Source organism: Mustela erminea, chromosome 10, assembly GCF_009829155.1.
Source record: "Mustela erminea isolate mMusErm1 chromosome 10, mMusErm1.Pri, whole genome shotgun sequence".
NCBI lineage: Eukaryota > Metazoa > Chordata > Mammalia > Carnivora > Mustelidae > Mustela > Mustela erminea.
The window spans coordinates 77070257-77086248 of record NC_045623.1 but is presented as its reverse complement, the minus strand read 5'-3'; the positions used below and the strand labels follow the sequence as shown (position 1 = coordinate 77086248).

The window sequence follows — 15992 nt, the reverse complement described above, 5'->3', positions numbered from 1 at the left end:
CGGGACTGGCCGGTGGCCAGCACGGAGCTCACTCTTGTCCTTCGATTGCAGGCCTGCAGCTGAACCAGAAGGCGCTCACCACTTTCCCCGACGTGGTGCTCGTGCGGGTGCCCACCCCCTCGGTGCAGTCGGACAGTGACATCACAGTCCTGCGCCACCTGGAGAAGCTGGGCTGCCGCCTGGTCAACCGCCCGCAGAGCATTTTGAACTGCGTCAACAAGTTCTGGACGTTCCAGGAGCTGGCTGGCCACGGGGTTCCCATGCCAGACACCTTCTCGTACGGTGCGTGTCCTTGGGATTGGAGCAGACCTTCCCAAACCATCCTGCCTCTCTGTCTTTTCTCTCCCCGAAAGCCCTCTAGGGTCTTGTTGATTTACAGCGGGTCGGGATTCAGCGTCTCAAGTCCTTAACATGGTTGCTCCCTCTGTCTTTGAACTCACCGAGGCTGTGCGTCTGTGGGGTACGCACCATGTGCCCGGTGCCATGCGAGGTGCTGGGCTAGGGCGGTAAGTGACAGTGTCCTGCCCTGGAGGCGCTCCCCGCTCATCAGAGCCTGGGGTTGGGGGTGGTCAGTGAACAAATAGGCAGTGTCAGGACAGTAAGTGCCATGATGCGTTAGTGCAAGTTGGTACGGGATATACAGACCGTGTATATCATATATACCATATATATCGCTTCTCAGCCTTTTGTGTGGGATATATGCAGCTTCGGAGACATTGAGGGAGGCTTATTCAGAGAGAATAGCAAAGCTCAGCTGAAGTTATCCCGGGGAAGCAGCGGGGGTAGGGGGGTAACCCAAGCAGAGAGCGGAATGTAGATCAACCTAGAGTCAAGTGAGAATGTGACTGATGGGTGGTATTTTGAGTAGTTTGTAGATAGATGGGAGATGGAGCCGAGATGTAAGAGGAGCTTATATGGTATATGAAGTAGATAGGGCAAATCCAGAGACTTCCAGGGTGGTGGCCTGATCAGAGTGCAGGATATCGCTTTGGCTGCCCAACAAGGAAGGAATCAGACGGGGTGGAGTGGAGACAAGGTATGTGGCGGCAGGCTTTTTAAGCTGTCCAAGTGAGCCATGATAGTCTTAACTGGCAGGGGGTTCACAGTCAGGATGAAGATAAGAGATCCAGGAATTACAAAGGAGATCGCAGTAACAGGACGTGAAGACTGGCCAGATCTTAGGGTGTAGAAGGAATCCAGAGTGACTCCAGTTTCTGGTTTGGGCAGCCAGAGGGGAAAGCAGTCAGTCACTGAGACCAGAGACACAGGAGAGGAGAAGCAGGTTGGTGGGCAGGGCGTGAGGGGTTATCCGGCAGAGATGATTTCAGTTTGGGGCATGTTCTTTTTGAGGCATCTATAGGATAAGCAAGGAAGACTGTTCCTTAGGCAGCGGATGAGTGGATCTGGAGCTCCTGAGAGAGGGGTGGCCTAGGGAAATGGTTTTGGAAATGTTCATGATGTTAAGTGAAGTCGTCGAGAATAGATGAGATTGCTCAAGAGAATATACAGAATGAAGAGAAGGCTTAACTGGACACCTTTTCATGGCGAGTTTTATGTACATTTTACCACAGTAAAAACGAAAACTCAGTGAGAGGGTTCAAGAGGGAACCCTGGAGAGAGTGGGTCAAGGAAGAGGAAGGTATACAGGAGACCAAGCAGGAGCAGCTGGAGAGGTGAAGAGGGAAAGGAGAGATGACAGATGCCAATGGAAAGAACATTCCGGGGAGGATCGTATAATTCAAAGTGTTGTCTGGTTCTGAAAGGACAAGGAACATAAGCGCTGGGATGTGTGTTGGATTTAGCCACAGGGGCTCAGCGAATACAGCTGCAGTTTAGTGATGGGGAGACGGCCCAGACTGTCAAGGGCGAGGGGATGAATGAGAAGTGAGAAAATGCAAACCTGTTTGAGTAACTTGATGGTAGGGATGGTAGGGATACAAGCTTGTGGTTAAGGGATGAGGCAGGGGCAAGGAATAGGGATTTTGTTTGTTGAAGATGGGAGAGAATGGGGCATGTTTAAAATGGCAATGGGTGGGGCACGTGGGTGGCTGAGACGTGCGGCATCTGCCTTCGGCTCGGGTCATGATCTTGCAGTCCTGCGATCGAGCCCTGCATCAGGCTCCCTACTCAGCGGGGAGCCTGCTTCTCCCTCTCCCATTCCCCCTGCTTGTGTTCCCTTTCTTGCTGTGTCTCTCTTTGTCAAATAAATAAATAAAATCTTTAAAATAGATAGGTAGATAGATAGATAATCGCTTCTCAGCCTTTTGGCTAAGATCAAGTGTAGATAGATAGGCAATTAAAATGGTGATGGAGGGAGGGGAGCTGGATGGCACAGTCGGTTAAGCATCCGACTTTTGGTTTCAGCTCAGGTCATGATCTCAGGGTCATGAGATCAAGCCCCATGTCAGGCTCCATGCTCAGTGTGTAGTTTGGTTGAGCCTCTCTCCCTCTGCCCCTCCTGCTCATGCTCTCTCTCACAAATACATCTTTAAAAATAAATAAAATGGTGATGAAACTGGGAACTGGGAGGTTGAAGACCCATCAGAGAGAGCACACTTAACGATACAAGATCCTCAGGAAGGTGAGAGGAAAAGGGGTTTAGAGCACAGGTGCAGGGACAACCTTGGATAAGAAAGAAGACCCCTCCTTCACTGTTCTATAGGGAAGGGAAAAAGGATAGCTGGAGATCAGGAAGCTGGGAGTGCCCTTTTCCTTTTTAAAGATTTATTTATGGGGCACCTGGGCAGCTCAGGTGGTTAAGCGTCTGTCTTCAGGTCATGATCCCAGGGTCCTGGGATTGAGCCCTGCTTCGGGCTCTCTGCTCGGCGGGAGGCCTGCTTCCTCTCTCATGCCCCTTGCTTGTGTTCCCTCTCTCACTGCCTCACTCTGTCAGATAAATAAATAAAATCTTCAAAATATATGTAACGATTTATTTATTTATTTAAGAGAGAGTAGGGGGAGGGGCAGAGGGAGAGCATCTCCAGCAGCCTCCCTGCTGAGTGTGAGTGCAAGATCTCAGGGCCCATGAGATCCGGGCCTGAGACACTTAGTTGACTGAGCCACCCGGGCGCCCTAGGAGCTCCCTTCTGATCATGTGTACTCTTTGTGCAGATGCCCCTGATGATGGACACAGCCACATTGTGGTTGTGTGTCCGTCATTAACACTGCTGAACCGCAGCCATTTTACTGGGGAAAATTCCTGCCCTGCCTGTAGGGCTGGTAGGAGGCTTACATGAGCTAGAGCGGGTGAGGCCTTTGTCACAGTCACGTACTTGATCAGTGTTGTTTTAAAGAAAACAATCTCTCTACTCCCACGGATGTTACAGGTGCAAAGTCCATGTCTATTGGATGGCATGGGTCTGAGTTGCTTTCATCAGAGGAACCTGAGGCCCTCAAAGAGTTCGCACAGAGGGGCCGCGCCGGGCGGAAATCAGCCTGACCTTCCCTGACTTTCCCCTTCTCTTGGCAGGTGGGCACGAAGACTTTTCAAAGATGATCGATGAAGCTGAGCCCCTGGGCTACCCGGTCGTGGTGAAGAGCACTCGAGGACACCGGGGTCAGTGCCGCGCCTCCCGGCCTCCCTTGGGGCCACTCTCCTGCTGGCCTCATCAGACGCGGCCCAGCGCTACTTAGAGAAGTGAAGTGCCCCCTCACGGGGCTCGCGGTGTCATCTGTCCCCTATCCCCTCCTCGCTGCCCCCACTGTCCTTGCTACCTCAGACCCTTCTAGTTCACTCCCTGGACTCCTGACTTGACTCTGAGTGGTCTCCCTAGTCCCGGTGTCAGTGTGTCCTCTTTTCTTAGGGAGTCATTTCTCTGAGACATCTGTTTGCCTCACTCCCTCACTAAAAAGCCCTTCTAAGAGCCTTTTTGCCTCTTGGACAAGGTCTGTGTTCGTTGCCATCGCCCTGAGGCCCGGTAGCTTCATCCTTCCTGTGCAGCCTGCATCAGCCTTTGCCACGTGCCCTCTCCGTCGTCCACTGTCGACTACTTCGCTAGCTGGACCACCTATTGTCTTTAAACCTCTGCCCTCTTCCCTCTGCTGGCAGTGGCGTCTTCCTCTGGCCTCTAGTGAACCTCTGCTCCCACATAAGGGCCTGCTGGCCTCCCCCTCCACTGTTGTTTCTTTCCCCTCCACGTGCCTGGTCCTCTTCTCTCCCCACCAGCTCTGCCTTTGTGTTTCTGTGGTGCTTGGTCCACGGCTCTAGCACGGCACTGCCCGTTACGACAGTTCCAAGTGCATACGCATCTCCCCCTGGCTGGCAGGGTGCTGCTCAGGGGCGGGAATCCGGTCCGGGGCCTCTTGGTCCCCGGGACGTGCTGCAGAACTTGGTGCAGAGCAGGGACTGGTGACGGAGAGGAGCTCGCATGCAGCAGGAAGCTCTCCCGCAGCCTGGGAGCAGGTCCCCCCCACCGCCCGATGCGACTTCCACGCTCAGGGCATCTGCAGTGAGGGGAGGCCCCCAAAACAGACACGTGATGAGCAGTTCCTGTGCCGTAGGGATGGGGCAGTGAGATGAACTAGACTCAGTCCCTGCTCTCAGGGAGCTGCAGTGTGCAGGGAGTAGAGACGGTCACGTCACAGGGTGATCACCTCCCTGGCAGGCTGGTCCAGCACCTGCTTGCGCTGGACAGAGGCCACGTGGCGGGGAAGGCCTCCCTGGAGGAGGAGGAGACTGAAGTTGGAGAGTGGAATTCAGACTGGAGGAAGTGAGTAAGAGAGCGTATGGAGGCAGGTGTGAGCAAAGTCACCCGTGGGAGCCAAAGGGTCCCGTTGAGGAGAAAGGAATGAGTTTCGGGGGCAGGGGGGGCCCTTAATGCTATTCAGTAGATATGCTACAGTGCTCAAGTTCAATGTCTAGTTTTTTTTTATTGTGCTAAAATATACATAATTGAGAATTCAACTAATGTTTATTGAGTGCCCACAGAGTGCCAGGCCCTGTTGTAGGCCCTGGGGATACAGATAGGAACAAAACAAAAACTGTCCTCAAGGAGCTCCCATTGTAGAAGGGTAAAACAGACAATAAATGGAAATTAAATAAAATACATGGTATTTTCAAACATTAAATATTGAGGTGTGGGGCGCCTGGGTGGCTCAGTCAGTTAAGCATCTGACTCTTGATTTCGGCTCAGGTCATGATCTCAGGGTCATGACATTGAGTCCTGCGTCAGGCTCTGTGCTGAGTGTGGAGCCTGCTTAAGATTCTCTCTTTCCTTCTCTCCCTCTGCCCCTCTCACTCCCACTTGATTGCTCGCTCTCTCTCAAAATATAAAAATAAAAAAAAATTAAAAATTGAGATGTAATTCACATAACAAACAGTTCACCATTTTTAAGTGTACAATTTAGTGGATTTTAGTATATTCACTATCGTGTCCAATCATAGCCATTATCTAATTTCAGAATATTTTCATCCCCCCGAACCCCTGAACCTAATAGGGGCCAGTCGCACTTGCCTCCCCTGGACCCTGGCAACCACTCATCTACTTTGTGTTTCTATGGATTTGCCTATTTTGAACATTTCTTATCAGAGAATCATCCAGTATGTGACCTTTTGTGTCTGGCTCCTTCTGCTTAGCATGGTTTTCATGGGTCATTCATGTCGTGGTGTAGATCAGTCCTTCATTCCTTCTTATCCCTCCCTAATAACCTGTTGTATGGTTTGCCCACATTTGTTTATGGGCTCGTGAGCTGGTGGACATCTGAGGTTTTTCCATTGTGGCTTTATCAATAATGCTGCTGTAAACACATATTTTCCTTTCTCTTGGGTATCTATCTAAGCCTGGAATTGTGGGATCCGACGGTAACCTTATGATTAACCTCAGAGGAACTGCTGCACTGTTTTCTACGATGGTTATGTCATTTTAGGGCCCACCAGCAGTATATGAGGGTTCTGATTTCTCATCATTCTTAGTAATCCTTGTTTTATTCATTCACTCCTTTATTTATGATTGGGGTTTTTTTGGAATACTGAATAAAACTTTTTTTTTTAAGATTTTATTTATTTATTTGAGACACACAGAGCACAAATAGGGAGGCGGAGCAGAGGGAGAGGGAGAAGCAGGCTCCCTGCTGAGCAAGGAGCCCGGTGTGGGGCTCACTCCCAGGACCCTGAGGTCCTGACCTGAGCTAAAGGCAGCCACTTAAGTGACTGAGCCACCCAGGATGCCCCTGTATATATTTGAGCATTTATAGCCTGAAAAGTGGGCAGACCTAACTCTTAGAATATACATATATGAATGTCCTCTTTGCCTTGACAAATTAAGCAAATAGTCACTATACTTCTACCATAAAAGCAAGCCACAAGCCAAAATACATGTTTCCCAAGCATTAGTAACGTAGGGGCCCACTTCATTTATTGATTTTTAAATGAATTTTTAAAATCTTTTTTGAGATCTGATTGATTACAGTATAATGACTGAATGTATACATTGCAGAATGGTCAGCACAGTAAGTCTAGGTAACATCCATCATGTACAGAATCTTTTTCTTATGATAAGAATTTTTAGCAACTTGCGCATTTGTGTTTTGTTTTAATTCTCACCATCCCAGTGAGTGGAAGGAGGCATCTGACTGTGGTTTTGCTTTCTGTTTCCCTAATGAGTAGTGATGTCAAGCATCTTTTCATGTGGTTATTAGGCATTTGTAGATCTTTGGACAACTGTGTATTCAGATCCTTTGCCCACTTTTCAGTTGGGTTATTGGCGTTCTGATTGCTGAGGTTTATTTGTTTTTCTGTTTAAAGATTTATTTATTTATTGGGGGGGAGGGGCAGAGGGGAGAGAGAGAGTGGATTCCACGCTGAGTGCAGAGCCCAGCTCAGGGCTCAGTCTCATAACTCTGAGATCAGAGTCTGAGCCAAAGCCTGGAAGAGCTGGATGGTCAACCAACTGCACCACCCAGGGGCCCCTTTTTTATTGCTGAGTTTTGTTTTTTTTTTTTAAGATTTTATTTATTTATTTGACAGAGAGAGAAATCACAAGTAGGCAGAGCAGCAGCAGAGAGAGAGGTGGAAGCAGGCTCCCTGCTCAGCAGAGAGCCCGATGCGGGGCTTGATCCCAGGACCCTAGGATCATGACCTGAACCGAAGGCAGAGGCTTAACCCACTGAGCCACCCAGGCACCTCTATTGCTGAGTTTTTAAGAGTTCATAACATAACGGACATAATTTGAACCTGTTTCTTCCCCACCATGTGTTGTCTTTTTACTTTCTTGATAGTGTCCTTGGATGTGGAGAAGGTTTTGATTTCAATGGAGTTCAGTTCATCTGGATTTTTTCTTTGGTGGCTTGTGCATTTAGTTGTCATTTTGTGGCTACCTAATCCAAGATCACACAGATTGATACTTAGGTTTCCCTGTGAGCGTTTTATAGTTTTAGCTCCTACTTCGGGTCTTTGATCCCTTTGAAGCTAATTTTGGTATATGGTGAGAGGCAGGGGTCCAGCTTCCTTCGTTTACATGTGGATATCCAGTTTTCCCGGTATTATTTGTTAAAGACAATTCTTTCCTTGATGGGATGCTTTTATAACTCTTGACAAAAAGCCCCTGACCTCTGTGTGAGGTTCTCCTCTGGGCTCTCGGTTCTATTCCGTTGATCCATGTGTCTGCCCTCCTATGCCAGGCCACACTGTCTTCATGACTGTAACTTTGCAGTATGTTTTGCAGTTGGGAAGTTGGACTCCAGCTTTGTCCTTTTACTCTTTTTTTTCAAGATTGTGTTGGATATTTGGGATCCTTGCCTTTCCGTGTGAATTTGGCAGTATAATGTAAAATCTGCTTGTCAACTTCTGCAAAAAAGGAAGTCAGACTTTTGGTGGGGACTGTGTCAGATCTGTAGATAGTCAGTGTTGCTGTCTTAACAATTTTAAGTCCTCTGGTCCCTGAACAAGGGGCTTCTTTCCATTTGTTTAGTTCTTTAATTCTCTCAGAAATGTTTTTTGTTTTTTTCTTTTTTTTAAGAAGCATCTTTTTTTTTTTTAAAGATTTTATTTATTTATTTATTTGACACAGAGAGAAAGATCGAGAGATCACAAGTAGGCAGAGAAGCAGGCAGAGAGAGAGGGGGAAGCAGGCTCCCCGCTGAGCAGAGAGCCCCATGCAGGACTCCATCCCAGGACCCTGAGATCATGACCTGAGCCAAAGGCAGAGGCTTAACCCACTGAGCCACCCAGGTGCCCCATCTCAGAAATGTTTTATAGTTTTCAGTGATAAGTCTTGTTCTTCTTCGGTTAAATTTATTCCTAATGTTTTTGTTCCTTTTTGATACGCTGGTAAATGGGATTGTGTTCTTAATTTCGTTTTCAGGTTGTTCATCACTAGTGTAACATGTCGTATCTTAGGGGAAATGGACGGGGAGTAGACAAACGATAGCAGTAGTTAGACCCTAGTATATGGAAATAAATCTAAAGAAAGCAGTGGAATGGTACAGCTCTGCCCCTGAGAAAATTACTAATCTTGTAGACTTTTATTTCCCTCTACTGTAAAACAAAAATAACTGTCCTGTCCTAATGGCTTCTTAGGGCTAGTATGAGGTGTAAATGAAATAATGAAATAATGAAAAAACAATGTGTTTGGCTCAGGGTGGATGATTAATCTTGGTCCTCTTTCCCACCCTCTCCTCCCTTTTCCTCTGTGCCTGAAAACTATAGCTCCTTTATTAATTTTTTTGAAGATTTTATTTATTTATTTGGCACAGAGAGAGAGCGAGCACAAGCAGGGGGAGCAGCAGGCTCCCAGCCTGAGGGAGAGAGGGAAGAAGGCTCCCAGCTGAGCAAGGAGCCTGGTGCAGGACTCGATCCCAGGACCCTGGGATTATGACTTAAGCTGAAGGCAGCTGCCTAACCAACTGAGCCACCCAGGCGTCCCACTAAAGCTCCTTTAGTAACTGCAGACTAAACCTGCCACCTGTCAGGAACCAAGGAACCAAGTTCCTGTATCAAGCCCCCATCTCTGTGAAAATCCTACCTAATGTCCAGGGAACCCTCAGGGCCCATACTTGAATCCCAGCCATGTGTGGTCTGATGCCAGATCTCCTGGTGCCAAGTGTGCAGTGATGGAGACATGTGTTGGAGGTTACTTCTCAGTCTTCTGTACCACTAGGGGCTGATACCCATCACTCTTGTTATTCAGACTTCAGAAGGGTCCTACTCCTTTTAGTGTGGTGACACAAATCTTAGGAAAACCCTCTCTTTGTTCCATAACAGGAAGGCACAGACTGGGTGTGCTCATGTCGGATTTGCAGAGCAAACCTCTGAGGAAGTCCTGCTCCGATCTGTCAGTTAATATGCAAATGGGAAAGCAGATGTTAAGTAATGACAAAAGCACTGGTGATTCGAGCAGAAAAGAAAGGATTTGGAGTCAAGCAGGAATTCTTTCTCCAGATAGCAATAGAAGTATAGATCATTCCATTTAGAATTCAACAGGTATAGCCAGATAGTTTTCTTACGCTTTAGAGGAGGAGGGGGTCCGTCGGGGCTCCCTCTTTGAACTCCCATAGTGTTGGCATAGATCTCTGTTAATGCTCTATCATGCTGTATCAGAGTTCCCTTTTGTGGGTCTCTCTCTGCCTAGCCTTAGAATTCCTCTAAGTGTGTTTAGTTAATTATGTTCTGTAAACATGGATTGACACCTGCTTTGTACTTCGAGCCCAGTGTGAGGTTTGGCGGATTAACAAAGTGGGTTAGAGACGGACTCTGCCTCTTCAGCATCCTGGAGTGATAGGAGATGCTTTTGGAACTGAGCTGACTAGATCCTCGGGATTTTATTTTATTTTATGTGGCCTCGCCTCTGTGTTTCTGGAATAACCTCATTATTCCATCCTGGAAAAAAAAGGGTTGTGGTGAGGGGAGAGGGGGACGTGAGTAAAACCAAGAGAACACAAGGTTCGGCGGCCATTTGGTAAGAACCAAGAGTCTGGTCAGGGAAACAGAAGAGGCCGAGGGAAGGCAGGTTCAGAAAGAACCGACAGCTGTGTGGGACAGGGAGACGGGAGGGCAAGGACTCCCCTCGAAGCCTTCTCTGACTACTCCTCTTGCTCTTTATATTTCTTCTTAAAGGAAAAGCTGTTTTTCTTGCCAGAGATAAACATCACCTCTCGGACATCTGCCATCTGATCCGCCATGACGTGCCCTACCTGTTCCAGAAGTATGTGAAGGAGTCACACGGCAAAGACATCCGGGTGGTGGTGGTAGGGGGCCGGGTGATAGGCTCCATGCTTCGCTGCTCCACTGATGGACGGATGCAGAGCAACTGCTCCCTCGGTAAGGGACAAAAGTTCTCGGTCCATTTCCTCACTACGGATTTTTCCTTAGGGTATTTGCACCGGTTCAGTACATGTGGATCGAGCCCTTCTATCTTGTCAAACCCTCTGCTAGGCTCTGGGATCACAGATAAGGATTAGAAACAAGCCCTGTCCTGTCACAGCAAGCAGCCCAGGAAGGGGACAGATGCGTGTAGGTGCTGTGACAGAGGTCAGGCCTAGGTATCAGAGCACTGAGATGGAACCCTCTCTGGTAGGGGTTGGAACTCAGCAGTTGGGTTTCACCCAGGGAGTGACATGAGGATCCATGTTCGAGAAAAACCGACAGGCGGGTAGAGGAGGGACTGAAGGCAGAGACAAGGCGGAGGAGTTTGGAAGATTTTTACAGTTGCTCGGGCAGGAGGTAACGACCGTCTGCACTGAGGCAGTGGCAGAAGGCAGAGCGCATTCTGCTTTTGCATTGTCATCAAGGATTGGGTTTTCCTTATATGTTTGATACAGTGAGAAAGCTACAGTTTATGTTTGGATCGAAAGCATAACCCCATCTCATGAACCTGTTGTTTATCTTGTTTTCTGTCGCGGTGAATGGAGACATTGCAGGAGGGATGTAAATTCTTGTTCCCATCACAGAAAGCTTCCGTCATCCTCACTGAAGGAATGTGTCTGTGGGTAATACGATGATACGATAAAACACATGCCCAGGGTTAGATCCTAACTGGCCCTGTGGGTGTACCAAGGTAGTGAGTAACAGAGGCTGAGACGCAGTTCGGTCCTTCCTTCACGAATACTGGTCGAGAGCAGTCGCCACCAATAGACTCCATGAGAGTGCACTTAACAGAGGGAGTCCCTGCCCTGGGACAGCTGCGGCTCCACAGAGGACAAGACCCGAAAGCAGGTCATTGCAAGACACCGTGATGTAGTGTCGTGATGGGGGCAGATGCCACGCTCAGGCTGGCACAGTGCTGAGTACCCAACATCTCCTTTTCGTGTGTGGTACCACCCCATGGAACCTGGTGTTTTATGTTGTCTTTTTTTTTAGTCACCATATAATATGCATTCTTTAACAAGGTAGGAACCAGATGGTTTTGCCATTTATCCTTGTTGCTTTTCCTGGTGAGCTAGTCTGAAACTCTTTTATAGACTTTTCCTTATGCATTTGAACAGGTGGGGAAGGGACCTGTTAAGGTGAAGGCATTAGTTGTTGGACCTTAGAATATAGGTCTTAAGTCCTTCCAAGGAGACTATTGAACCTGAGGTTAGCTCTGTTGTAGGTGAGGGCAGCCAGACTCTCTGTCTTTGGCACAGGATTTTGTCTCACAAGCCTTTCCATCCCCCTCTTCCTAAAACATAATGTTAATTTTTTTTCAGATTTTTTTTTTTTTAGAGGTGGGGGGGAGGGGCTGAGGGAGAGAGAGAGAATATCCCAGGCAGATTCCATGCTGAGTGTGGAGCCCGACATGGGGCTTAGTCCCATGACCCAGAGATCCTGACCTGAGCTGAATTCAAGAGTCAGATGCTTTACTGACTGAGCCACCTAGGCGCCCCAACATAATGTTAATTTTGCTTTTTCTGTACAAAAGGAATCCATTTTCACATAGAAAATTTGGAGAACATGGCAAAGTCCAGTGAAAAAAATACTTATTAATCCCACCCTTTAAAGACAGGCGTTGTTAACTTTTGTGTATTGTTCTTTCCGGCAAGATCTTTTGCACAGTTGTGGTCATGCTGTGAGTCTTAAATCCTTCCAAGTATTTTTCCATGGGATCACCAGTGCTCTACGAGCATTATTATTCATGATTTTAAAATATGCTGCTTTCCTCTGTTGCGAGAGATTTGTGGTTTTTCATTTACTTACTAACAAATGTTTAGTGAGTACCTATTATGTCTCAGGATTTTGATTTTCCAGTATTTTAAATAACCCTGCCATCAACATCTTGGTGCATAAAGCTTTTTTCCATTACATAAGATTATTTCCTTAGTGGTAGGTCAGAGGAAATAAACATTTTAAAAACTCTTAGATAAGAAATGGCCCTATTGTTTTCCCAAAGGGCGTCCTGATTTCCAAGCAGATCTTCCGTGAGTAATAAGAATGGCTGTCTCCCTGCCCTCTCTCCGAATGGCCCCATCCCTTCTTTGAAGGGTCATCGTGTCCCTGGTGTTTGACGTCACCACTATGTCGCTGTGCTTTCCCCACAGGCGGTGTGGGTGTCATGTGCCCACTGACAGAGCAAGGCAAGCAGCTGGCTATTCAGGTGTCCAACATCCTGGGCATGGACTTCTGTGGCATCGATCTCCTCATCATGGACGACGGCTCCTTTGTGGTGTGTGAGGCGAACGCCAACGTCGGCTTCCTAGCCTTCGACCAGGCGTGCAATTTAGATGTGGGTGGCATCATCGCAGACTACACCATGTCCTTGCTGCCCAATAGGCAGACTGGCAAGATGGCCGTCCTCCCGGGACTGTCCAGTCCCAGGGAGAAGAAAGAGCCAGATGGCTGCGCTTCAGCTCAGGGAGTTGCAGAGAGCGTCTACGCCATAAACAATGGGTCTACCTCTAGTGAGAGTGAGCCTGAACTGGGAGAGATCCGGGATTCCTCAGTGAGCACAACGGGGGCCCCGCCCCCCATGCTGCCCGAAGCCGGCTACAACATTAACAACAGGATTGCTTCCGAATTAAAACTTAAGTGAATTCCTGCTTTTTGGCAGCATTTAAACCAAATCCTACTGCTTCCTTATAGTTTTGAGTGAATAAAATCTGGACTAATGTGATTTCATTTGCACAGAAACTAGAAAATCCCATCTGGGCACTCAGCATTCTTTCTAACGATGATTTAAGCAAACGGCTTAGCTTTGTGGTTTTTACAGAGACTAATACAAAAACACTCACCAAGAGCAACATCCCGAGCGGTCGGCTGGAGACCAGGGTCTGCCGCGAGCACTTGGATGCTACGGCTGCCTCTGAAGGCGCTGACTGTGCTGCTGCCTCTGGCTGTTACCAGCAGAGCCCAGGAACTCAGAACAGGTCCCGGAAGCCGCTGCACTCAGGAGCCACCACCCGGTGGAGGGGGGCTGTGGAAGAGACGCAACGCGACTGCACTAATGAGCTCTTCACCAAGTGTGTGTGTGTGTGATGCTTGAAGGATACGCAGTTCAGTCTCTGCTCCCCGTCAAATCACCATCTTGGCCATATTTCTCTGACACTCAGGATATGGTGTTTTAGGGAGCTTCCTCATTAGCATTTTCGATGAAGCACTTTGTAGAAAGTTTGAGAGCGAGCGTTATCTGACATCACCGGTTGGCAGATCTCCTGCTGCGGAACTGGGGCTTTCTACAAATTGCTTTGCCACGCTGAACTTACAGACCCTGCTTCAACTAATGCCAGCCCCAGCAGCCTCTTGCACCTTTGCTGCCTTTGGCCTCAGCTGGAAATGCACTTCAATGAGCTAGTGGCCACACACTTTATTTCTTACACGTGCACTAGAATCGAATGCCATGAACTTTCTTGTCAGTGGACTCTGTTCATTTGTCATCCAGAAGCCGGTGGGTTTTTAATCACAGAAAGCTACTGGAAGATAATCATTTCCCCTTCTCTGCTAAACTTTGTGTACTGCTTAGCTCTAGAAGGTTTCCTTGAATGTACTGGTGTAGTGGGCCTGTTGGGTGGATAGAGCCATTGGAAACACATTCTAATCGCCTTGACATTCTAGTCCCGGCCAAGTTCCCGAGACCTGTCTTTCCCCACTTTTTCCAAACCGGGGAGACTCAGGAATTACTCACTGCACCTTCAGCGGGAGGGCAGTTGGATAATGTAGGCGGGACACCAAGTGCTTTTCATTTTAACTGTTTAAGCAGTAGATAATGATCCTTCCCTTGGGTGACATCGTGGAGATGGAGTTTTCCATTTCTGCCTATGTGAAGTATGAGAATGAGCAAGACTCCCTTTTCAGCCAAATACACTAAAATGTAAGCACTCAAGAGTTACCATAATCCTTGTCATTTCCTTAGGAGACTATACTCTTGAGCTGTGATGTTGCATGTGCCCAGGACTGATAGAAGTCCTCTTTGGAATTATCTCTGAGGTCTTGCAAGGCAAGAGGCCTCACAGTCTTATAATCAGACTTCAGTTCTCACACCACCCCTCCCCAGAGGTGGTCCCAAACTCTGTCATCCTTTTTATTTTTCAGACTTACCTTCTAATACTCTTTGGCTATTAAAAAAAAAAAAAAATCATCCCTCAAAAAATAAGTCTACCCATAAAGGATAACAATGAGAAAGCGTACAAGTGGACAGTTTCCAAGGAAGGCTCTAGAGATAGTCACGGACTAAACATCGTCCATCTTCCCCAGGTGACTAGTTTGAAGGCAGCAGCACCCATTTGGGTGTATGAATTCCTGTATTTACTCTGCTGTAAGTATAAAATGTGTATAAAGTCAAAACTACTAACATTTTTTTTCACAACACATTTAAATAGAAATTGGCTTTTTAAATACTGTGGCTAAAAGCACATCTCACCAAGTAACACTTAGACAATTGAACAACGTTCGGCTCCATGTCCTGGAGATACCACCCTACACAATTGTAGTTCAGACGCTCCAACATAGGGTGCATGCCACTCAGTTGTAACTCTAGTAACGTGTCTTGTACAGTTGACAAATAATAATACTTCACTTTTATGCAGGTTAAGACATTTACCTTACCTCTACCACTCAGGGTGGGTTTAGAAGGATAGTTCTAGGTCTGTTCTTGTTGGAATTGTCCGAACACTTTCTGTGTAAACATCTGAACCAAGTGATGACCTTCTGGAAGCTGCATTCACTCATTCCCACTGTTCAGTGTAAGCCCAGTCTCCCCACTTGATCTAAAAGAACGCTAGAAGGCCCTGTCCCGAGTGGAGCACTGAGAGGGTGCTTCCGGATTGGCTTCCGGATTGTCAAAGGGGGCCCATCTTCCAACTGCTAGTGACATCTATATAGTCATTGCCACCATTGCTTGAAATCTAGCCCAGCCCGGAAGCAGAGAGAGCTAGATCACACCTGGATCACAGCTCCCGCTTCCCCACACACCCGTGTCCCCCTGGATTTCCCAGACCGGCCATGGGCCCTGTGAGCCTTGGTCATGGGTCTAGGCCACACTCATTCCAGCTGTCTGCAAGTCCTGCTGCTGGACGGAACATGGGACACAGAGCCAGTTCCTGGTTCTGGCTCTCCCCTTAAAGAGCTGACAACCTTGCACAATCTAGGAGGCTCTGCCTCCCATTTTTCCTCTTCTAATAGGGCAGATGGCTGTTTACCTCTTAAGGGTGCTTTGAGCTTGAAGTGAGTTGATCGATGAGACTGTGCACCATGCGGGAGGTAGTAGAAGAATACCTCCCACATCTGGTTTTGTAAGTTTCTCATCATCCCTCTTCTGAGGGAGTCAAGGGCCATGAGTTCTTGGCATCAGCACAGTAAACAGTGGTAGGGAGGCCTGAAAAAAGGATGTAGCTTCTCAGAGAGCTTTACCACCTGGAAGGAGTAAGGCTCTCAGTGTATCCACATAGCCTTCTGGATGTATCTGAACCTGAACCTGAAACTCCTGACTCTCCTATACCAATTAACAGTCTTCCTTAATGTAACATAAATTCCAGTGTCTGTATACGGTCTTCCCATTACCTGATAGTAGCATCTTGAAACTGGTCAAAACTTGAATGCCAATAGCTCCATCACTCAGAATATATATGATTCTGCACTTGGGAAAAAC

The 15992-nt window shown here is 47.7% G+C and overlaps 1 protein-coding gene across 1 annotated transcript in view; it reads left to right on the top strand.

The window, feature by feature from the left end:
* Positions 1-15728, top strand: part of RIMKLA (ribosomal modification protein rimK like family member A) — a 32670-nt gene extending 16942 nt beyond the window's left edge. Inside the window, exons 2-5 of the mRNA XM_032302300.1 lie at positions 52-282; positions 3470-3556; positions 10052-10255; positions 12451-15728. Coding sequence (XP_032158191.1) covers positions 52-282; positions 3470-3556; positions 10052-10255; positions 12451-12941 — 1013 coding nt within the window. The 3' untranslated portion in view covers positions 12942-15728. The remainder of the gene's footprint in view (positions 1-51; positions 283-3469; positions 3557-10051; positions 10256-12450) is intronic.
* The last annotated feature ends 264 nt before the right edge of the window (positions 15729-15992 follow it).